Consider the following 19,569-nt stretch of genomic DNA (forward strand, 5'->3'; position numbering starts at 1 on the left):
GCATGCCAAAGAGTTGATTTTCTTGAACTTTTCTGCCTGATATAATTCTCTCGGCTTTTAAGGAGGCTTTTATTCTGCTGTTAAGAGCAAGACGTAAATATGCAGGAATCCCAGTTTTTGATGCAATAATGGGGGGGGGGAACCCATATTTGACCTTCAGCTTCTTTACATCTGAAGTATATAAACTATAATAGGAACTGTAGGATTTTGTGGAACTCTGTTCTCAGAATGGCCCAGTAACCATTAGCCAGTACCTAACATTTAATTATTTCAGAAGAATTTGAACATTTATGTGTCTCTTTTTTCCCCCTAGATGTGACTATCTAGGCCAGAACGTGGCTTTTTAATAGTGGACATCTCTCCTATTTATGTGACTTGATGTAAAAGGCATCACCCTTCTTCTGCTATTTAAACCCAGTAGATAAAATCCCAAGGTATATAACATCAGAATTTGTGCACTTCATTGGTTAATTGCTGTGACAGAACCACCCCTCCTAAAAATTGCTCCATCCTGACCCAGTGAGTCAGTGATGGAACAAGGCTGCTAACCCGGTTTCTTTTCTTCAACCTCCATTTGGGCCACTCGCGCCAACCGATCCTCTCAGAGTCTGCCTTACCCTGTAATAATCCGTGCTGTAGACATCTCTGGACATTCCAAAGTCACCAATCTTCACCAGTAGATTAACTCCCACCAAGCAGTTCCTCGTGGCCAGGTCTCTGTGTACAAAGTGCTGGGAGGCAAGATAGACCATCCCCGAGGCAATCTGGCTAGCAATGTGCAGCATTTGAGAAAGTCCCAATTCCCCTTTGACTTGCCGAGGTTGTCCATCCACGAGGATCATTGCATCCGGCCCGTGTGCCCTGGGGGAAGTAAGACAGGGGTCAGGTCCAACGGAGCAGATTACAGAACAACCAACACCTCTCTTTTTTTAAAAAAAATATTTCTGAATATATATATATCTTTTTATTTATTTTACAATAAATATATATCCTTTTATTTATCTTACAGTATATGCTGGGGGGAGGGAGGAATGTGCATGAGAGTTTAGATCAGTGGTTCTCCACCTTTTTAATGCCGCGACCCCCAACCGGTCGTAAGTCGAGGACTACTCAACCGGTCGTAAGTCAAGGACTACTCAATAGTGCAGCACCATTTGCAGAATGGGACTTTTGGAGGGCTCAGCAGGGCAGAGACAGCCTGGACAATTCCTATTGGCTTTTGAAAGCCAATAGAATTAAACTCTATTCAAGAGAGTCTATTCTATTGGCTTTCAAAAGCCAATAGAATAAAAGGGAGTAGCACAGCTAAGGAAAAGGGGGGAAAAATGGCGGACTGCGTTGTTTGGCAACCCCCGTGAAATGGTCGTTCGACCCCAAATGGGGTCCTGACCCACAGGTTGAGAACCACTGGTTAGATAGACTAATAATAATACTGGACTTAAGGTGTGAACCAAGGGTAATGAAATAAGAGATGATAAGAATTGGCAGGCTGGAGAACTGGAGGGAGAGCCTGCATTTCAAACTAATTGGAGAATGTGATTTATGACTGTTAATTGGAGGAGGGAATTGTGCTTTGATACTATGTGCTCAGGGGAGGGGAATCCAGTTTTTTGCTTGGACTGTGTTCGTGCGGATGCCATGCTTCTCAAATAAAGATTCTTTAAGGTAGACAATACCTCAAAGTTCTTTGAAGAGTTTCATCTGTCGGGACCATGACATTCAATCTATTCCTCCATTGTGGGAAGGAGATTTTTTTTTTTAGAGCAGCAATCTTCAATCTCTGCTCCAGATTTGTAGGAAGCACCAGTATCTTCCTTCTCTGGGAAAAGACAGCTAGGCTATTTGTATCCTAAAAACTTTAGTTAAAATTCAATGAAATCTGGCCAACAACAAATAGTTTGTTTGATTTTCTTTTTAATCATGAACTTTCTGTTCATGAGGCTTTAAAGCAATCTCCCTCCAATCTGCAGTACAGAATTCCTGGTGGCCTCTCTTGGTAGCCTAGCTTAGGACAGGTGAAACATTTCTGGCCTCAGGGCTGTCAATCTGTAGTCTTGTGACGTGTCAAGATAAAAAAATCTTACATCTGAAAGTGACTTGTTTGGGAAGTGGGGGGGGGTGAAAGAAGGAGGAGAAGGATATACAAACAGTATCTCAAACGCCTCTTGAGAAATATTGGCTAATATTTAATTGGAGTATAATCTGAAGCCTGCAGTGTAGTCTCATATTTTAAGCAAACACAGTACTTGGGGAAAACATGCATGCAGTATAAATGCAAAGACCTCTCGGGGAAAAATATTTGTAAAAAAAAACCCAAAAAACCCTGAGTAATAACGTATGAATTCCAAACTATCTGTTTTGCAAGATCAGGTAGAAAGAGAAGATATCCCCCCCCCAAAAAAAAAACAAACAGTTTAGAATGATGGATAACCTGACTGACAAAAATAAAGTCACCTCTTGGTAGCATACTTTGCTTCTGCTGCCAAAATTGTATTAAGAAACTGATTTGATTCATAACTGTATTGGTGAATACTGTCCTATTTTCATTATCCCTTCAAAGTGCAGGCAGGTGTCACCAAAATGCCTTATAATTGTGTATCAGGGCCATGAGCTAACCACACGGAAAAGCAGTATGCTTCATGAATTGGACCCTGAACGTGTGAAGGAGGTCTTCTCATCCAACTCTGGAATTACACTTTTGCCATTTGATCAATTGCCCAGCTTATCATCCATAGCAGCATTCCGCCAGCTAGAAGTAGTGCCCCAGAGATCATTAATAAGAACAGTGTGCTGTGATTTTCTGCTAGCATGCAGCACTGTCCCTTTTGTGGCTCATTTCCTTTTTCTTTAAAACAGCTGCTGGCATTTTTACCTTTGTCAACAGCAGCAGCCTAGCCAGCAAATTGAAAATTTCAGTCTGCTAGCTCTTTCTCTTCTGAGACCTAAGCTCCTTCTGGCTTGAAAATACGAGTCTTGATTTTCAACCTTCCCAGGGTTGATGAGATACGATATGAAGGATATATGATTAGGTTTGTATGCCACTGCATACGTCTAAGGTTCCCAACAGCTAACAATAATAAAATTGCTCCATAGTAATAAATTAAAATGCCCAAGGTAAAAACAGCAAACAGCAAGAGTGAAAAAGGCAAATGCAAACACAGGTGGGGTGTATCGTCTTAGCTTCAATTTCTCCACTGCAGGAGCTTTATGTTAGACAACTTCTGGAAGGCAACCACAGAAATGGCTAACCTACCTTCCCGGGAGTTGTATAAGCAGGGGTCTTCAAACTTGGCCCTTTTATAACTTGTGGACTTCAACTCCCAGAATTCCTCAGTCAGGTGTCATAAAAGGGCCAAGTTTGGAGACCCCTGGTATAAGAGACACAGGGAGGGAAATATTGGATTTCAAGTGAAAATGGTGCACTTTTATATCGCTCCTCCTTAAAACATGTACAGGCCCATGCCTGCAGATGGCATAAATTTAAAAAAAATGATGCCACCCGATGCATTAGTTGTCTTTATAATTCAAGGATTTTTTCTGCAAGTTATGGGAAAGCCTCACTTTTGACAGGAAACAAAGCAATAATCGTATGACTGAAAGGTGTTTTTTTTTTCACTTTATGTATTGCAGTGGAAGTTTTTCCGTTGGAAAACTCAACATTTTATTTTCTTACTGGGTTTTCAGTTTTATCTGAAAGAGATTTTTAAACTTCTGTCTTTTCCTAGCCAGGACTCAGATGCTCTCTTTAGTCCCAAAGATGCTTTTTTCAAAAGGCAAGTGGACTTTCCTGGTTTTTTTTTTTTTTTTTGTCTTTGAAAACTTCATCCCAGAAGCTTCTTCAGTTCTAATTGACTGCTGGGGAATCAATTCTCACCAATCATTCCCCACCAGTCAGTTAGAACTGAAGAAGCTTGTTGGATGAGAAGCGAAACGGTTTCAAAGGAAAAAAAAACCCAAGAAAATTCAGTCGCCTTTTGGAAAAAGCAACCTTGGGATAACCATGACCTGGACGAATGAGAATCCCCATAAACACCTCTATCCCTAAAGAATTTAGATAGCCTTCTAAGAATGAATGGCAGTTTTGGAGGTTTGTTTGCTAAACAAAATATTGGCAGGAATCACATTTCGCATCGTGTTTGTTTCGTTTGTGTACGTTAAGGATAAACCAATGTTTATGACTTAACTTGGCCACTGAGGCTTACTCAGCAAACCATGGTTACACAACTTCTCATTTAATATGAAATGAACATTGGTACATTGAGTAATAGAGCTACGTGGTGGCCTAGAGGTGAAGATGCTTGCCTTCCACTAGGAAGGTTGGGAGTTCAGTCCTAGGTATTGGCAGATGTTTCTCTCCTGGGGCACAAAGAAAAAAAAAATTCTCCTGTAAACTCTGCATCGCATCAGGAAGGGCATCCAGCCAATAAATGCCCAGCTCCATCCAGTCACCCCAATTCTACCCCAAATTGATTACATGGTTATAAAAGGGAGTTATTATGTCAAGTGATCTATCTAGTCTATATCCCTTTCCTTCAATAAATCGTTCCCTTGATTCATTGAAAGAAACAGAAAAAACTATCAATCCTTACTTGTGCCTGAATGCTTACAAAATAGCATGGAGAAAGCACTACACTTCATGTCTCCTAGAAACTAGCCATTTACCCAGAATCTTAGGGGAACACTGAAAAACCATTTTATTTGAACAAGCTTTTTATGACAGCGCGTAGACTAAATGGAGGATGCTACTTTGGCTCTTTTCAGATGTAACGACCTTATCAAATGGATAATCCACCCCACGTGGTGCTATAAATGCACCACAGAGTCAACAACATTTTCTTAACGGGGAAAGAAAACCCAGTTGGCCTTTCCTTCAGACGAGTAGCGAGTATTGATGTCCCAAACTGGGAAGGGATTGGAGGGGCCTTAAACATTGGCCCCCACTGTGATCTCACTCAGTTTCTTCAATTCTCACAAGAAGGGAGAGAAATCCTGCTCCTGGAACAAATGGCCCTGCTAGCCTTGCTTGCATGGGGAAATATGTCAATATTCCTTTGTTAAATCTACTGGAACAAAGCTGTTGGCTTTTTGCTAGCTTGTCAGATTGACTTGGAAAATGCATTTAATCTCTCTGAGTTGCCCACATTTAGACAACAGGACTACAGGGGAAATGGAAACCGAAAAGATATGTCAAGACTGACAACTCTTCCACTCATCCTGCAACTGTAGTCTGCAGGTTTCAGATTTTGCAGAGTTCCTCTATCTCGTCGAAGAGGGCAAGCCTGCCTTTGGAAGCATCCCAATATTTCTTGTCCTCTGGATGCCAGCTAAAATAAATGAAATCTAGAGGAAGGAGATTTGCTTCCCCCCCCTCACCCCCACCCCAGTCATGTGTCAGCTTTGACAACAGAATAATTGCCTTGGCAAAACCTCAAACCTCGAAGTGGAGCTGCCATCTAAATTATTGACACAATTACTTTACAATCCCGCTTAATCAATGTAGCAGGAGAGGAAACACACGCAACACGTATCGCAAAAGTCCAATTAACTAAATACTAGGAAATAACAAATAATCATGACTGAAAAATGGGAGTACCGCTGCATGCATTCTGGAACATTAGCCCTTGATTTCAACATGACAGAAGAACAGTATCTCCATCCATTTTTGTGTTTGGCTATTGGCTGTTCCATGCTGATGGAAATGCTGGTAAGATAGAGTGGCTAGGATTTTTTTTTATTTTTTATTTTTTTTGCAGAATTTTTGTAGAACTGGAAAAGGTAAACCATCCAGTCCATGGGAGAAGCTGGACTTTCTTGGCAAATTAATTACCGACTAAAGACCAGAGTATAAGAAAGTATCAAGTCCCAGTTCATGCTAAAATCCTTATGTGGATCCATATGTCTTGAAGTGGCTGAGGAAGCAGGAGGACAAAACAGGAAGGAAAGATCAGTGCTAGGGCTGAAAATCTCAGATTTAGTGAAGAGCTGCTATAAATTGATACTGCCAAAAATACAGCGTGGAGAAATTTCTTGATAATGAATTATCCAGTTTTTTTCATATGATTTCTTGGCAGTGAGAGTGATATGAGTTTCTTTGTCTGAAATGTTCCCTGAATTACAGATGAGTTCTCCTTGGTTTTCGTCCCTAGTTTGAGCCTTTTGTCAGTTTCCCTGACTTAAATCACAATTTCTAGCTAGTCCCATATAGCTTCCCCTGGCTTTCTTGTAGTGTCTGTAATAGTGAAGGACACCACTATTTGTGTTAAATTAGTCCCATATTTGCATAGTAGCCATAGTACCACAGAGGGTTCAAGGAGAAGAAAAGCAGTTTCACGGTTTCTAAAGCTTGGTTGGACAGTGGGAAGATCAATCAATCAGAATAGAGCAGGGAAAAACCTTGGAGGTCTTCTAGTCCAGCCCCCTGCTCAAGCAAGAGAACCTATACAATTTGGGACAAGTGGATATCCAGTTTCTTCTTAAAAACCTCCAGTGATAGAGCACCCAGAACTTATAAAGGCAAGCTGTTCCACTGGTTAATTGTTGTTGCTGTTAGGAAGTTTCTCCTTAATTCCAGGTTGCTTCTCTCCTTGATTAGTTTCCATCGTTTCTTGTCTTGCCTTCTGGTGCTTTGGAGACTAGGTTGACGCCCTTATCTTTGTGGCAGCCCCTCAAATGTTGGAATACTGCTATCATGTCCTTCTTTTCTCTAGACTAGCCATACCCAGTTTGATGAAGTCAAGATATTTGCAGTCATGCCCTATCCCTCCTATCAATTTTTATTCTTCCCTTTCTATAACTCAGTAGTATATTTAGCCTTTACCTCAGAAACTTATTCAAGTCCCCGTGCTTCATGTATTCGAAGACCATGATGAGTGGATCTCCTTCGCCACAGACACCATAAAACTTTACAATATGGTCATGTTGCAGGTTGGTGAGCAGCTCTGCCTCCCTCTGGAAGTCTTTGCGGGCAGCCAAAGTTGGGTCCTTGAGAGCCTAAAAAAAAAAAAAAAAAAACAAAAGAAGAAAGATAGATGGATGGATGGATAGGAAAGATGGTGAAAGTCATGAAAAATAACTTGCTTACAACTTCTAAACTTATTGTCTATAATTCTCCCCGTATCATTCTAGATATAGATTAAAAAGAATTAGAATTGGTTTACACAATGTGCTACATTAGATTAAAATATGAGTTCTGAATATTGGTTAGAAGGGAAACTAAGCGGGGTTAGCCCTATTTAGTAATTGGAGAGAAAATATCAGGAAATGCCAAGGACATAAGGTAAAAGTGTTTTTTTTTTTTTTAATCCCCCCACATAATGGCAAGCTACTTCAACATTGTTACCAAGAAATCTGCATGGATATGTTCATGAAGCTGCTAGTTGTTGAGTTTGGAGAAGATTCTTCCAATGATTCAGCATATTGTAGGAACCCAGCCAATATTTTAGCATGTTATATGAAACAAATCATTGGGTATATTTTATTTGCTTGGGCATAGGACATTATGTGAACACAAGAATGTTCCTTCCTATTCTGCTTTGTTAACCAGATTTTGGGTCATATGAACTAATCCTTGTCCATTGAGCAAATACAGATGAATACTTTGGAATATGAGAAGCTGGCTTATAGTCAGTCACACCATTGGCTGAGATCGACTGGCAGATGCTTCCAATGGATATTCAATCCTATTTGGAAATGTCTAAGATTGAACTTTTCCATTCCATTCAAGATATGAGCTATGTCACTGGGCTATGCTTCCACTGATAACTTGAAAGAAATGAGCTGGCAACTTTTGCATGAAAATCTTGTGCCCAGCCACTACGTAATTCTGGCTGTCACAGAGGATTCCTTGGCTATTTTCTAAAGGAGCATATAGATTAGTTAGCTAAGGCGAAAGCAACAAAATACCTTGGAATTATAAACTCAGCACCTGATGCATGATAAAAGCTCATTGGATGAAGAATACGTGTGTCTTTAATGAGTCACCAGATCCTTTACTGCTTTGTTTTAGGCAAGTTGTTCTTCTGTTTTGCTTTGCTACCAGTAAGTGTCAAGGACAATGATTTTACATCCAAAGTTCTTTATTACTTAGAAGCATGTTGGGATGAATTAATATAGACAGCTATTTGCTCAGCAGAGGCACCAATGACAGAATACCTTTGAGGAGTTCAATTAGGAGTCTTAGGAAATTACAGTTCCCAAAGGACCTGATCCCAAGATGATATTGGGATATAAAATGTCCTGGCATCAAGTTTCTCCCCTGCCAATGCAGATAAGAGATCAAAGCCGTGAGGGAAAATTTGCTTAGGAAAATGAGAATTGAAAGATCCCACAATTTTCAATAGTCTTTACGCTGTTGTAGGCTTTTGTCTTTGAGAAATAATGTGATATGAATTCGTCTTGCATTAAGAGTCATTCTGGAAAACACAGCCTCTAGGAGGCAAGTCATTTCCATCCCCAACCTTAATCCTTCCCCCCTCCAAAGAACTTGTGCTTCCAGAATTGTGCTGCCAAAATTGCTTCATATTGCTGCTTAATCTTGGCAGCAAAATGGAAAAAACAAAAAAGAGATGTAGAATCATGTGCAATACGCAATATGCAGGCTGCAGTTTCTCCATCCCTGCTTACCCAATGGAATATTGCTTTGTCTTTTGAACATGATACACAATTTCTTTGCACTGGGTACATGCAATTTCCATGACATTTGGGACAAATGTATTCTCAGAGAGAAGCAACCTGGAATTAAGGAGAAACTTCCTGACAGTGAGAACAATTAACCAGTGGAACAGCTTGACTCCAGAAATTGTGGGAGCTCCATCACTGGAGGTTTTTTAGAAGAGGCTAGACAGTCACTTATCTGAGATGGTATAGGTTCTCCTGCTTGAGCAGGGGGCTGGACTAGAAGACCTCCAATGTCCCTTTCTATTCTATTCTATTCTATTCTATTCTATTCTATTCTATTCTATTCTATTCTATTCTATTCTATTCTCAGGCAATATACTCAAGAAATTGTGAAGGAACACAAGGTAATGTGATCAGAGAATGACATTTTTTTCAATTGGATTGATTCTTGTTTCTCCCAAGATTGGGGAGAGTTATTTCTTTTTCCTTTAAAAAAAGAAATTAATAACCTGGAGCAAGTGTTACGGAGGAACTCTCTAAGATCCATCTTTGAGCCATCTTTTATGTTATTTTCTAGGAAATGTATTAAGGAAATTCAGTGGAACTTCTCTGGTTAGCCTTTTCATATCTGTGGGTTTATTGGTGACCTCTGAGCGTGGTTGCTTTCTTGCAGTTGTTTTATTACCCAACTAGGTAACATCATCAGTGCACTGATGAAATATCTGCAAGAAAACAGCCAAGCTGAGAAAGCATCAAGACCTCCACAGTTCAACCATGAGCTACACATGTTCTCTTCTATTTGTCATATCTAGAGTAGATCCAGATGGCATCTATTAGATAATATGTCTAATAAAACTAGTGCCTAAGTGAAACACTGAGGAAAGAAATGGGGGTTTCTGGGGTCCATACATTATAGAAACACAAACAATGCCAGCAATTATGAAATAATTTCTCTGGATACCATCCGACCACTCAATAGGGGGGAGGGAGGGAGGGAGACACAGAGAGAAAGCAGTCAATAATCTCAAAGATAGTAGCTTCTACTTATTTCTAGCCCAGTAAGAATCCAAGTCTTATAACCTTAAAGGCAAAGACTCCATATCTCATTATTATGATTCTTCTGAACCAGTGAAGCCTTTTATTTTGAAGAAAATCATTTTGCTGCCTTTATTCTGAAGAAGGATGTGCTCATGGTAAAGTTTTTCTTATGGGTGGGTGGCAATTGTGGATACTTGGAAAAAAAACTGCAGTAATAAAAACAAAGCATTTCACTCTTCATTTCCAAAAACCTTGTTTCCATTCTTTGAGCTTCATAATAATTTCCTGGGAGAATCAATCTCCCATTTGTACTGAAAGTGGCTTCTCAACCAAATTCTGGTTTGCTATGATTAGGCAATTTTGTCTAGTGCATGTATGGAATTGTTACTGGGGCCGGTGTGCCTGAATTCTGTATATTTCCTCATGAGGGTTTTGAACTAAAGATGAAACAATTTGTTCTCAAAATTAGTTATGAATACTAAAGTCAAAATTGAGACTCCAGACCTATTTTGTTATCCATAGGCAAGGCTCTTCGAAATTTTATCACCCCTATCCAATAAACTGGGAGTACATAATTATATTTATTTAGCATTTTTATCCTCCATAGAATATGCATAACAGATGTCAGTCATTGAACCAGAGTGGGAGCTACGGAATATTAAACCAAATGCACGTTGTTGTTTTATTACAAAATATTATCTGTACAATTTAAGAGGGGATGAGAGGCAAGAAACATTGCCCTTGATTTTCTGTATTTCTATGCCTTGCATACTCTTATTTAAATGTGGAGAAAAAAAAATCACTCGGATGAGTTTTCATCTGCAATTTCAAATGGTTATGTCTCCCACTGATTCTAACCTTTTAAATCATCAATGTCAGATTCCGGGAGCTTAAAAGAATACCTGCTTGCTCACAATTCTTCTGATAAGCGAAAGGAATCCAACAGAGTCCAACACAAATTGGATATATTCAGATTCCTGTGGCTTGGCTCATGGGCAGGCAAGGAGAGGCATGTTTATGCCAATGAATCTCTGGGCTCCTCGCAAGCCACCTGCCAGGTTTCCAACTCCCCTTTATTTATTTATTTTTTTAAAAAAAAGACACTTTGCATGCTACAAACAAAAGCGCCAGGTTCAAGTTTCTTGGTTGTCAAGACCTACTCTGGGTCCCCCATTGACCTTATGGACAATGGACTGAAGGTCACTGCTTAATATCAATGTGTATCTATTTGCTCAGTAATAACAGAATAAAAAAGTTGGAAGGGACCTTGGAGGTCTTTTAGTCCAACCCCCTGCTCAGGCAGGAAACCCTACACCATTCCAGACAAATGGTTGTCCAATCTCTTCTTAAAAACCTCCAGTGATGGAGCGCCCACAACTTCTGGAGGTAAGTCGTTCAACAGATGAATTATACTAACTGTCAGGAAATTTCTCCTTAGTTCTAGATTGCTTCTCTCCTTGATTACTTTCCATCCATTGCTTCTTATTCTACCTTCGGGTGCTTTGGAGAATAGGTTGACCCCTCCTCTTCTTTGTGGCAACCCCTGAGATATTTGCTATAGGAATACAGTTTGGAAGGAACTTCACAAAGTGTTTTTAAGCTTGGGGGGGGGGTGGAGGAATTCTTCAATTCAGTCAATTTATTTAATGTCTCTTAAAAATCTTGATCTATTGTGGAGGGATCCAAAAGAAAATTCAGTTACATCTAACTGTCATCCTTTCTCAAAATTTATTACGCAGTGCTAAGAAACTGCTCTTGAAAGTTGGGATTTCTTTCCTTCCAAAACAGAAAATACATTTAAAAAAAAAACAGATTTAATATCTTACATTTTACCCCCATTTCTTCAAGGCATCACATAATTTTATTTCATATTTTTTTCTATCAGTGCAGAAGCTGACCACAAATATTTAGATAGATGATGGTATTCTGTTCAGACCTAAAAACATCTGCCTTCATCCTAGGCTCTTGATTATTTTTAGCTTTCTACTATCTTCCTGATGTTAACATGAAGCCCTGAGAGCAACAGAACTCTTTTCTTTTGCCCTTTACTTTATCTTCACCCCATCCAAACAAATAGACACGTTTTCTACTACTAGAGCTAGACAAAAACCATATTTTTTTAAAGCTTAGGGCAAAACCTCCCAAGTCATTTGTTGAAAATATTTTCTTTATCTATTGAAATTATGCTTAGGAGGAATTGTTAGCAATAGCAATAGCCCTTAGACTTATATACCGCTTCACAGTGCTTTACAGCCCCTCTGTAAGCGGTTTACAGAGTTATCATATTGAATAAATACAGAATTCCTTTGCCTAATACCACCAAGTGGTCTACCCTTGTCAGAAAAGTAGCCACAAGCATTCTGAAGTGACCGATGTTGCTAGTATCAACTTCTGAAATGAACCGGCTGAAGACATCTTCGTCGTTCTAAGTTGCCACAGGCTGGGGGGAAGGGGGGGGAAGGAAAACGACAGCGCTGCTAAACTAAACATAGAGTGGTCCCATGGGGAACCAAGGTCATTCCCACAGAAGCTGGAAGATGGAGAAAAGAAGTTAATGGAGCTCGCCAATTACTTCGATTGGGTAGTGTGATCTATCGCATAGCAAAGGGGAGGGAATTGTTAGATTTAGATACATTGAATCTTTAAGGGGAAGTTTAGCATTGGTTTCACTTTTGACCGTGCCAATATTATGCATCCAACAAACATGTGCTTTGAGGAAACTTCAAGCCTCGGAGTTCTGATTTATTTGGTTTCATTAGTCGGAACCTTGACAGCTACTTTGGCTTCAAAGGAAACCATAGGAAGAACTTCAGAATCTGATATGAGCTGCCATTTTTGGAAGATGAGCATGAACCTTCATGTTTTACCTTCACAGCTACCAGCATCTTGTCCTTGGTGGGACTGAGGTTATAGCACTCAGCCAGGAACACCTTCCCAAAAGCACCTTCGCCCAGTTCTCTCTTAAGGATGATGTCTCTTCTCTTAATATACTGTACATCTGCAAAGGGCAAGGGGCAGGACAGGAGGAAAGCATGAATTAATGTTAATACAAACAACAGTTCGCAGTTTGTTCTTCTTAGTCACTCTAGAACAATTTGCAAAATGAGAGTTTACGGAGACTCTCAGTCATCCACATCATGGTTGTCCCACAGGTGCTTTTTCCAAAAGAACTGAAGAAACGTCTTGGATGAGAAGCAAAACATCTTCAAGGAAAAACAAAGGCAGTCCAGTTGTCTTTTGGAAAAAGCACCTTTATTATGTTTACTCATAATAAATCCATAATCTTTGAGAAGGCAGCAGGACTTTAGAACATTTCATCTTGTTAAGAAGTGCTACCTTCAGAAGCTTTGCAGGGTATCTCTTTGCTCAAGGAGGGGGGGGGGCATCTTGTGTCATGTTTTTTCCCCACCATTTGATTGATGGTTCTCTTTCCAAAATTCTCTCCCCCATCCCATTTATTTATTTATTTATTTTTGTGGCAGGAGATTATGCTTCAGACAAACCAAGAGTATGAGTTTGCTTATATGTAATATTTATCTACATTATTGTTGCATTTTTTTAAAAAAAAACATATATGCACTGAAATCAATGCTATCTATTTCTTCCAGAAACAAATCAGTATTTTTTGGATGGATGGGTGGTAGAATTACATTCTAGCTCAGAAATATTTGGGACATATATTCCAAGGACAATGGCAACACAACATTTCTCTGGTTCGCAACAGTTCCAAAGAAACACAAGCAATTCAGATATAATTTCCTTATTACAATTGCTGCTACCATGAAAGCAGATGGAGGAAAAACTGGCAGAGTGTGAAGACCAATTTCATAAGGGGAGGTCTGACAATCTCACTATCTCCCAGACATTTCATTGGCCATGCAATGGAGTCCATCTAGATTTTGGAAACGAGCTTGTCAGAATGGAAACTATTTTCAAATTATTTCCATTCCGATATGAGAAAATAGCTAAATCTACCAAATGTAATTTCCAAATAGGAATATATGTATTACTGGCCAAGTGATATACAACTACCATGGGCTGTTACGAAAGTGCAATGAATGAAAAAAAATATCTAAAATGGAAGCAATTTGAAAGGTTGTTTTTTATGAATGAATGAAGGCAAATACATGTGTCCCAGGATAATGTTGCAAGACCCAATCTGAGTCAATCACCGGGATCAAAGTTTTTAGTCTTCTGGGCTTTTGGACTTGTGCTGGAACCCATCCTCCAGTGGTGAAATACCTACAACTTCTGAAGGCAACTTCTGTTCCACCTGGTTAATTGTCCTCACTGTTAGGTTCTCTTTAATTCCAGGTTGCTTCTCTCCTTGATTAGTTTCCATCCATTGTTTCTTGTCTTGCCTCCTGGTGCTTTGGAAAATAAATTGACCCCCTCTTCTTTGTGGCAACCCCTCAAATATTGGAATATTGCTATCATGTCCCCGGTAGTCCTTCTTTTTTCTAGACTGGCCATACCCAATTCCTGCAACCGTTCTTCCTATGTATTTCCCCATCCTCGGGGAACTTCTCTCTACTGTAATGTATGCTTTGGGCTATTCTATGCATAGTATTTATATTTATTGATTGGGGTGTTGATGGCCAGCTATTAAATCATTGGTTGTTGTTTCCTTGTGCTGCCAAGTCCTTGGCTCCTAAGTACCTGATAAACCATGTTTATTTAAGGTGTTTTTCTTTCCCAAATTAAATTAATAACACCCATTGCTGATAGGGTTAAAACTGGTCTGGGAATCACTTTAGTTCATTCCTCTTGTTAAATTTTTTTTTATTGAGGCAGGACATAATAAGAGGCCCAATGAAGAAGTCTTTTCATCATGCTTTTATATATGAATTGCATATCACATTATATACTGTTTTTCCCCCTGACTGAAGTTTCAGTCATTTTGAGCATTGATATAAAGATTATTGCAGCCAATCTAATTAACACCACTTCTCACATTATCTATCCACTAGACAATAAAATACACTTCTACTAAATAGATGCCACCACATTTGAAAAACTTACTTTCAGGTTAAACATATGTAGGGCTGAAGTCTCAACTGATTGAAAATCAGGCAATCCTACACTTGCCTTCTTTCAGTAAATTGCACTGAATTAAATAAGATTTAGTCCTTGATAGAGCACAGTCTCCTTATTGTGTACAGCTTGCTAAACTAATAATTTTAGGAAATTTTGCCCACAAAACATAATTCTGTTTTTTTTAAAGGATTCTTGGATGTTTAGGTGATTACCGTGTCAAAATCCCTTTGCAAAAGGGTCGTTCTGCTTGGAAGATATACTTTGTAAGATGAGGCTAAACAGGTTACATTTTTATAAGCAGCTATAGAAAAGAGATTATTTTTTTTAAAAAAGTTGATCAATCAAAGCCATCATTTTAGAAGGCTAAAAATGATTTATTTTTAACAATAGCTTGCCAAACCTTAATGACTAGCAGATTTATTACAACATAAGCCCTAATGGAGTGCTTCTGTATCTATCATTTTATCAGACAGATTATTGGGTTCCCAATAAGAATGCATGGGAGACAAAAAGGAGAGTTGGTAATGGTAAGTTTATCACTAGGTGCTCTTTCCCAATACGTTTTCTTCAAAATGTATCTGCAGAGAACAATGTCCTTCAGGGAAAGTGCTTGGTGCATCTACCGGTAGGTTATAATGTTCTCACAAAGCAAAATCAACAGGAAAACCAGCTTCAGACCTGAAGGTGTTTTGGAGCATCAGGGTTTATGGATAGACCACACTTCAGAACTTTCTTAAATCAAAGATGTCCTTTTCCTAAGATCACATTGCAAATGTGGATGGCAACAGTCCTGGGATGTAATACAGCAGCTTTAGGGAACTGCCAACATCTACTGCACAGGAGATTGTTGGGAGAGATTTATCAGATGACTGAAAAAACATTCTTTCTGTGCAGTTTTAGTTATAGGAAACAAATATGCATGCACAAACACACACACACACACACAAGCATGCATCACACACACATGGACTGTTCATGTATGGGTGCTTTGTTTCCAAGAAATGGGCTGATTTTGTCTTAATTACAAGCTATGACAAATAATGTCCCTAGGTAAAGACAAGAAAACAGAACAAGAAAAAGTCAGCTTCCAAGAAACGGCCAGAAAAGCAATATTCAAAAAATAAAAACAAAACACCAACTGAATCAAAATGAACAAAGCTTTTCATTTGAGAAAACCAAAATAATAATAATAATAAAAACAATGCATATACACAAATACAGAGTGAGCTATCTATCTATCCACACATCCATCTATCTATCTCAAAGCTTTGGAAACACAAAACATTTAAATGGCTCTTAAACAATTAAGCCTGCTAATTAAAAGATTATGGGCTGGCATAAAAGCTACCAAGTCTAGACATCTCCACTTGTTTGGGAAGAATGATGTGCCCAGTTTGCACAAACTACAGTTCTCAGAAGAAATTCTTCATCAGAGAATGCCCATTGACCTTTTCATTTCATAATGAAAGGTCCCTAATAACGATATTATGAATAATATTTAGCAATTAAGTGGCAGATAGTATTAAGCATGCTTGAAATCTTCTTAAACAATGTGTGTTTCACGGCTGATTTTGCAGCAGGATATTCAGCAAACTGTCCAGATGTTTTCATGGCTCTATATTCTGCTCACTGTTGAACTTGATCACGGTTTGTAGTTTTTAGGTTGGCTATTTTTGCCCATGCTTATCCATGGTTAACTAAACCACACATTGCCTTAATTTTCTGAGCTTGCATAACTGGTTAGCTTAAAATTTGACTGCCTGTTTTGCACCGTGTCACGAAAACACGGTCACTTTTTGACAATTCCCTTTTTTTACAATGGAGATCAAATGAAGAAGCATAACACTGGAGGGCATCAAATTCCACATATATATCATATTCCATATACCCAGAACAGCAGTTACTTTCCTAAATTAATTCTTTTTTTTTAATTTTAGTTATTTATGCCTTTGAGTCAGTGTTGACTCCTGCCAACTGCCTGAATTTGTCCCCGCTGCTTTCTTGGCAAGATTTTCAGCAGTAGTTTGTCCTTGCCTCCTTCCTAGGGCTGAGAGAAAATGAATGTTTCAAGATCATCCAGCTGGCTTCATGCCCAAGGTAGGATTAGAACTCATGATCTCCCAGTTTCTAGCTCGGTGCCTGAACCAACTCTACACCCGCCCCCAACACAGCTCTCTAATTCTACAGTTCTTTTAAAAACTTTTTTAAAAAGTCTAGACATCGAGGCAGCAAAAAAAAGAACAAGTATTTCAGCTGAATTGTTCACTTTAGGGAAGCAAACACTGGTCATACAAATATCAGCAGAGTTTCAAAACTCCCAAAAATTATAGATGGAGAAATATTCAAAAAAGGATTGTTCTGCATGTCAATGAATAGAAATCTAAGCCTCCGCCAGCCCCAAAAGGGAGATTCAGAATCCGAGATGAAAATCAAATGTCATTACTCTAACTTTCGTCATTTTGCTACGAGTCCCTTTTTCCTCTGTTTGTGAATAATAAGTCTGCCACTGAAGAGGCTAAGTTGTAAGGTCACTAGAGAGGCTGATCTGCATAAACTTTTTACAGCCATTTGGTACGTGCAGAAGAGCTCCTGATAAATAGCTGCTGATTGTTATTCCAAAGTGATTGTTCAGGTATCTGGTCCCAGCTTGTTTGGCTCTATCAAATCGCAGTCAGCCTTTCTAACAAGGCATCTGCCAACTGACATCTCTGCCTGCACCTTCTGTACTGTCCAACTCCTCTACAGGTCATGAATTAACAATGACAACAGCCAGCAAGCACAGTACCCTGAAATAATTTTCAACAACAGGTTGCAAGCACAGCCAGTAAAAAGGGGGGAAGATATCACTGCAAAGGTAACCTAGTACTTATGCAGTTGGAATGGCAATACAATCAAATATTTCCCCAAACAAAAGACCGGGTCTTATATTAATTTTTGCTTCAAAAGATGCATTAGAGCAAGGGTCTTCAAACTTGGCCCATTTATGACTTGTGGACTTCAACTCCCAGAATTCCTCATTGGATGGCATCCCATGTAACATAGAATAGAAGAAGAACAGAATAGAATAACAACTTTACTGTCACTTTGAATGTACACTAATCGGCATACATTAAAATGAATTTTTGTTCCATACATACCACCAAACATATCTTTGTTTGTGACTGAGGAGATCATGGCTGGTGTCCTGCATGCTACACTGTTTTGTTGGGTCAGCCACAGATACTGAATAATTTTCATGGAATTGTAACCCTTCTCTCTATCATTTTTTCTGGCAGGACACTGCTATTTTTACTTGGAGTTACATTCAAGTATGGAGGTCCAGAATAATATCATGCTGTTTTCTATGACTTGGATCTGGTTCTATGTTTCCATTTCAACTTTAGTTCTTGTTATTTGGTTAACATTTTTCTTAAAAAAACATTCTTTTAAAACAAAGTGGAAGAAATGGTCTTATTTGTTCATTCTTAAAATTACTCATGGATCTCTTATTGTTAAATCATTGTAACAATAAATCTAATGTGAAGTGAAACACCCACACCCCCAGGAATTATGAACATCAAATGTAACATCCACAAATGTGCACCGCCACTTGTGTAATTAAGATACATAACTAACTGCCACTGAAGGTATATCAGAATCATACAGATGACTTCACATTATTAGCAATTCAGATGTCAGCCATTCAGCTACTCTGATGGGGAGTTGAAATATGTCAGCTGTAGAATGTAGAGGGATCACATGGACACATAATTAGAAAGCCTGGGCCAGTTATAAAAACCATGATGAGAAAATTGGAATTGCAATTCCCCAATGATTTCACTCACTAAAGCTGATCGCAAGATTGGGCCTTGCTATTAAAATCTGATTAAGTTCTTAATGTGACCATTTCTTCAAATGTTTTCAGGACAGCAATGTTCATGAAGCATCCTTGTACATGCTGCACTAGGAATCCATTATAAGGTAGAAGGGCCACAGCGAACGTGACAATATTATTGACAGTCTAATGCACTAAGGGCTAATTCTTCCTTTGAAGCTGCCAACTATTAGGAGATGCTCACCATTTTTAATTTCTAATATACATATATATATATACACGTATGGTTTTGACAGCCCCTGGGCACCATCCAGTGGTAGCACATAATCAAGAGGTCTATGGGTACTATGTTTAACACACACATACACACACACTGTATCGTAATATAAGTTGTCCAGTTTTGCTTTAGTATGATTTATGGATCGAGCAAGTGTGACTTGTAAGCCTTGTTTTATGATTTAGTGATTGTGGGCTTGCTGCGACAGCCATAAATATGAGAACCAGTTTTAAGTCACTTTTTTTTTTCAGTGCTAAATGTCTACGGAGATTCTCAGGCATCCTGGCCATAGTTGTCCCAAAGGTGCTTTTTTCAAATTATTATTATTAATTACTTTCAAAATACATGTCTATGCCTGACATTCCAATGTTTGCTTTGAAACCTTAAAGCATGAGTCAAATGTTATAAGGAGAGAAAGGAAATTACATGCTGGGTTAATCTCATTATAAACAGATCTGCTAGAAACTCACCTATTTCATCTATCAGAAGCAGCCTTGCTGTCAATGAGCTTCAAGCAAACACAACCACAGGGAAACCCTGAGGTTTAACAGTTTTTATAACAATCAGATTAACCAGGGTGGTGGAATTGAACAGTTTTGTATGCTGGGACCAAACCAAAAGGAGTCAAATTATAGGCTAGACTTTTTTTAAAAAAAAGAGAAGTCAGCTGATATAAGTTTGAAAATTCTATTTTCCCCCCAGTGGGCTTCACTTTCTGCTGAAAACTATAGGAAAAGTAGAAGTATTCACTTCTATTGGATTATACAAATCCATCACAGTTTGGCTT

At 38.8% G+C, this 19,569-nt stretch overlaps 1 protein-coding gene across 1 annotated transcript in view; it reads right to left on the reverse strand.

Annotated features, from left to right (window-relative positions):
* Positions 1-19,569, reverse strand: part of NTRK3 (neurotrophic receptor tyrosine kinase 3) — a 295,014-nt gene that overhangs the window by 40,122 nt on the left and 235,323 nt on the right. Inside the window, exons 14-16 of the mRNA XM_039358815.1 lie at positions 12,522-12,652; positions 6,818-6,990; positions 618-861 (exon numbers count right to left, since the gene is read on the reverse strand). Coding sequence (XP_039214749.1) covers positions 618-861; positions 6,818-6,990; positions 12,522-12,652 — 548 coding nt within the window. The remainder of the gene's footprint in view (positions 1-617; positions 862-6,817; positions 6,991-12,521; positions 12,653-19,569) is intronic.

The sequence above is a fragment of the Crotalus tigris genome, unplaced genomic scaffold (assembly GCF_016545835.1).
Source record: "Crotalus tigris isolate CLP2741 ecotype Arizona unplaced genomic scaffold, ASM1654583v1 scf7180000019068.10715455, whole genome shotgun sequence".
Lineage (NCBI taxonomy): Eukaryota > Metazoa > Chordata > Lepidosauria > Squamata > Viperidae > Crotalus > Crotalus tigris.